This window comes from Perkinsus marinus (assembly GCF_000006405.1).
Source record: "Perkinsus marinus ATCC 50983 genomic scaffold scf_1104296973076, whole genome shotgun sequence".
In the NCBI taxonomy this organism is placed as follows: Eukaryota; Perkinsozoa; order Perkinsida; family Perkinsidae; genus Perkinsus; species Perkinsus marinus.
The window spans coordinates 7,682-13,077 of NW_003201530.1; the positions used below are offsets into that span (position 1 = coordinate 7,682).

General features: G+C 42.2%; 2 protein-coding genes across 2 annotated transcripts in view; both read right to left on the bottom strand.

Annotated features, from left to right (window-relative positions):
* Pmar_PMAR019698 (Tropomyosin, putative) overlaps window positions 1-31 on the bottom strand; it is a gene marked incomplete at both ends in the record, with an annotated part of 550 nt that extends 519 nt beyond the window's left edge. The window contains one exon of the mRNA XM_002766293.1: window positions 1-31. Within this exon, the coding sequence (XP_002766339.1) occupies window positions 1-31 (31 nt within the window).
* Window positions 32-1,325: 1,294 nt separating this feature from the next.
* On the bottom strand, window positions 1,326-1,689 carry Pmar_PMAR019699 (Kinesin heavy chain, putative; the record flags this gene model as incomplete). The annotated part of the gene is made up of 1 exon (XM_002766294.1): window positions 1,326-1,689. A coding segment is annotated over one exon (364 nt), but the record flags the coding sequence as incomplete, so codon positions are not given.
* Window positions 1,690-5,396: the final 3,707 nt, after the last annotated feature.

A 5,396-nucleotide genomic window follows, 5' to 3' on the forward strand; every position in this document is an offset into this window, starting at 1 on the left:
AGCTATAAGATAATCAATACCAACGTCCTCACTAATCCCCATGGAATAGAGGTTAGAAGCTCTGGCCATAACCATGATCGCAAATACCTGATCATAGCTCTGTATTGGCCGGAAAATCACGTCTTGAATAAGTTAGCAATGTTTCCGGAGCTCCCGAGCCGCATCCTCCTGGAGCGCAGTATCGTCTCCATTTCGTTGTCTTCTTTTTACTGAGTTCATACCATTGGCTGTGGACTGGCGTCACTCATCAATACGATTACTTCCCTTACCCTTATTTTGTTGAGTTCCCCTAGTGCGCACACTAGGAGGAGCCGACAATACCAACGGCAATTGAGTCCAGCAGAATATACAATGTGGCGTTGCTGGCAACTACATATTTTGGTGACAATATGAAAATTCTGAGGAAATTCGGGTGAAATTCTTGTTGGTTTCTCTACGCTAGTTTCCGAGTTCACATGTAATTTCCTATAATTAGTGAGGAAACTCTCGAGCTCAGCTGAGGAAGGCAGACATATATTCCTCCAACACTGAGAAATTACAGTGCGTGCCAATTTGGTATGCAAATGTGTGTTATTTTTCGAGGTTGATGAAAATCAATGTGAAACATATATAGTGTAACAATGGCTATGAACATGTGTTGTGATGAAAGTACCTGTTTAGAACTGTGATAGCAACAACTTGTTCACTATAATTTTTCTTTCAAAGTAACACGCATTTGCATATCAAATTGACACGTACTGTATACCCACCTTTGGGCAATTCTTTTGCGACTCGATATCAGAGCGCCATTTTCACTGAACTGGGTATGGAATTGGAGTAGAACATCAACAAGGAGGATCCTGTCGGGCATACAGAACTCAGGTGAGCACACCAGAGTGCTTTCTTACGCATCTATGATGAGGTGCGACAAGGGGTAGCCTTCCTGCGCCTATAAGATGTTTATTATTTCAAGTGGGAGAAGCTCGACTTACAACAAATGCGGCTTGGAACGGTACGCCGATAATTACAAATACCAAGGCTGCTGCCAGGATCATATCCCACAGTATTCGACCACCTGATCGGATCGACGTTGATGTTGACGAAGTGCACCGTATAGTATAGTATAGTATAGGATGCGATATATGGTATATATAATATAGGATATGTGAATATACGACGTGTATTCAGTATTTATACGGCACTGCAGCATACCACACCATTTCACGACTAGCTTAGTGAGAGGCCAGACCAAATTTGTTGAGTATTACCGATTCAGTCTAAGCGTATTAAACTGGGTCTGGGATCTACAACATTGATCTTGCCATCAAGCTGGTCTCGGCCTTCACTAATTTGGTCTAGGCTTTTACTAATTTGGTCTACAGTTCTACTGATTTGGTCTAGGCTTTTACTAATTTGGTCTACAGTTCTACTGATTTGGTCTAGGCTTTTACTAATTTGGTCTAGGCTTTTACTAATTTGGTCTAGACTTTTACTAATTTGCTCTAGGCTTTCACTAATTTGCTCTAGGCTTTCACTAATTTGGTCTAGGCTTGCGTCAATTTGCTCTAGGCTTTCACTAATTTGCTCTAGGTTTTCACCAATTTGGTCTAAACTTTCACTAATTTGCTCTAGGCTTTTACTAAGTTGGTCTAGGCTTGCGTCAATTTGCTCTAGGCTGTTAAAAATTGCTCCGCACATCATTGAGTTGATCTAAGCTTCCAGTGTTTGATCTTGAAATGATGTATTGCTATGTGCTCAAATATCAACTGACAATATGCGGCACATCAATGCTTCCCACCAATGTGTCGTAAGTGCCTTTTCAGCTTTATCGACTCTACCATTAATTTTTATAAAAAAACGCATCAATTGAATAGGGAATAGCCCGGCTTGTGGACTGTGCAATGACAGGCCGCGCCTAAAACTTTCCTCAAGGATGTTGATACAGTGTGGAAAAAATACACACATGTTTTTGACAACAAGGAAATCTGTGGGGTGGTTTTTGGTATTTTCCTGATATTTAACAAAAAAAATACCTAATACCTCAATATTAATTAATAACTTAATAAACCTTATCTATAGGTACCTTAATATTTTCCTAACTACAATTAGTGAGGGAACTCCCCAGCTCAGATGAGGAAAGCGAACATATATTCCTCAACACTGTGCTAGTATGTGCGCGACCGACACGAAAATTCGTATGCAAGAAATCTTCTTCGTGGCAACCAACAAGAGGAGCTCCCAAGCTTACTAGACGACGGACTGACAGGTTCTGTAAAGAACTCTTTGACTGACTTCATAGTAGAAGTGCCAATCATGCTAAGCTGCTCTTTTACTGTCACTAAAACAAACAGAACTCATTCAGCGTTCCCCAGGGTTTGATAACAATGGGGAAAATGTTGCTAATGTGATGATGATGACATTTACATGGGAAACTGATTGAAGAATGTGTTCCTAGCCATCCGTGGAAAATTGAAAATGATTTCGCCTCCCGGGAACATTGTAGGTTCCTTGGTGCCAACCTACTGTTTTCACTCCCTTCCTCAACTATCAATCCTTGTAGTTTCAATCTGCTCGACAGTGCCAAAAGGTTCACCGCTGCTCGCCTTCCGACTCTCTTCGTGGTGCCTACTTCCCATGAGAATATGCTAGGACATCATCAACACTGTCTCAATCACTCGTAGCACACAATGTGTCTCCCTCAGCTGAGGTTATAATAAAAATAGTTTTCATCGATCAAGTGCGATCAGGCTTTAAGACATTCCTCTGCTATTATTGTCGCAATCACTCGTAACACTGTGTTACGAGTGATGCACAAAGTGATCAACGTGACAACCTCACAAAGTGAAACATACACTGTGCATAGTGAACATAATTGTGTGTTACTAACACACAATTTGTCTCTCTCGGGTGGAGGAATTACTCAGTTAAGCTTATAATAAAAATAGTCTACAACGATAAAGTACAATCAGGCTTTATAAAAATAGATCACATTATATATATTTTCAAAATAAGGTCATTCCAACAATTAATGAAATATTCATTAGTACACTGGAGTTTCACCCTAGTGATATGAAAAACACTAGTGAAAAACATATTTCACGACTACTGCATATCACCGCGAATATCGCGTTTTTCATCGAGTTTTACGCCACTTCACGTAAACCGAGTGAAACTCCATTATGTCCAGCGTAGTTTTGTTATCTCAATGAGGAAATCACTGACAAGATGCATGCAAAATCGATCAAGTGCAGTGTCGTAATATATATAATCGCTTTCTTCAGCTGAGCCTAAAGGAGTTTCCTCACTAACTATAGGAGTTCATATACAAACAAGGGTAGAAATATACAGAAATCACCAAGAATTTCCCAAAATTCCCTCAATTTCCATATTGTCACCAACATATGTGGGCGACCATGCGCATATTTTCCCCCCACACTTTGGTTGACCTACTGTGTCTCTCCGAGGTCCTTCCTGATGCAATGGTTACCGCCTTAGTCCTGCCTCCCGCTGTTCTCTCCTTATCAGCATCGTTGTATCTCGAAAGATTATGCTGGTGTCGGAGAAATATATGCTGAGCTTAGGAGTTTCCTCAATAATAGTTATACGAATGAGGGTAGAAGTGTACAGAAACCAATGAGAATTCCCCAAAATTCCTTCACAATTTCCATATTGTCACCAAAACATGTACAGTGTGAACCATGTTAGCAAAGTATTTTTCTCGTAAGGAGAGCCCCTAAGGATGATGATACCTGTCCAAGAGCTCCTTCAAATGGCCTGGTGGTAGCTCCGTTGCTAGAGGTACAGCCGCATCGTTATCAGCGCCCTCAGGCTCTCCAGTGGGTGGTGCCTGGTGAAACCAGGGTGGGAAAATATGCACATGGTCAACAATGTGACAATGGGGAAATTCTTGCGGGGTTTTTTATATTTTTACCTGCAAGTGGTGTGTGAATTTTCATCGTGTAACTCAGGAAATTCCTGAGCTCAGTTGAGGAGAAAACAGCAAATTTGCCGATTCTTAATATTGTTTTCAACTTCGAAACCACACCAAGATCAATTCATCATAGTACGAGCCAAGTTGCTTCCCTCGAGCCCACGATAGCAAAGACCCTCCTCGCTTACTGATCGGTCTCTATGTGACGGTGATTCTCCTCCGCTCTGTCGTGTGGCATCTAGAGGGCCGAGACGGCTCCTACTGCCACCCGACTGAGTTCTATCTAAACTGTTTCTCCGTTTTGGGTCCTCAGCATTGAAGTTAGTCAGTGAGCCTCTATTGCGTTTAACATCAACTCGATGAACTCTGTCGGAGTGCGACGATGGTGACGAGGACTCAGGTGAACGCTCCTTCGTCGTTCGTCTTCGAGGAGAAAGAGACATCTGTCTTGGCTCTGTTGGTAACGCCCCTGGGAGATCGGGTACCCTATGGGCTCGTTTTTCTGCACTCCTGAGAGCGGTGATTGGTGACACGCTGTGTTTCTATGCATACCCTTATACAGTAGAGGGTTGAGACGTGTGTGGGAAAATATGAAAATTGTGAGGAAAATTCGGCAAATTCTTGTTGGTCTCTGAAAACTTCTATAATTAGCGAACTAGCTCCTGAGCTCAGCTGAGAAAAAAAAACGAACATAAATTCCTCCAACACTACAAAGGCAGAATTTCCGTGTGCGCTACAGTAGAATGATTGCTAGGCTCAGATTGCCGTATATAGAAAGAAAACACCCAAGGCTTACGCGATTTCCGATTTTCTCTTTCCAAAGACTATCCCTCCTTGCTGTTTAGCAGTAGTAGGGCTTGGCTCAACACCATCACTCGACGATGGTGACTCGGGAGCTTCTGAATCACCATCGTTGTTGAGCATGCGTACGGAGTGATGTCTATCTCACCCGAGCGGGGGAAAAAGACTCTACCATATTTCTTCCTCTCCCCAGGGGAAGAGCGCCCGTCGTAGCTGCTGCCAGGGCTACCTGTCGTAGCTTTCTCTGACCATAGCTCGGCTGCTATGGTGTCGATCTTGCTATTGAGAGATTGGGAAAGTTCATCTGCAATCAAGTCTCAGGCCTGGTTGGCTGTACAGTGCGAAGCAAACAGTTATGCATATGTAGATTTTCGAGATGGCTTTCTCTTCAATTCGAGAGTAATACGAATATAGACTACGGAACGCTTCTAAAACGTTGGTGTCAATCGATTCACATTGTTATCATGTTGATATTACTCAAAGTTCACTTTCGAACTTTTAAAAATTGAAAATATTACTTTGCATAATAACGGTTTGGTTGTTGTTCACATTGTATTTACCGAGTTACCTATTGCTGCTTGTACGTCCAGAAGGACCGCCTTTGCTATTTCGCCTGATATTGTTCTGATGCATTTAATGAGGTCTTCTCTATCGGTCGTTTCAGGGCTGCTAAAACAAGCTCCTT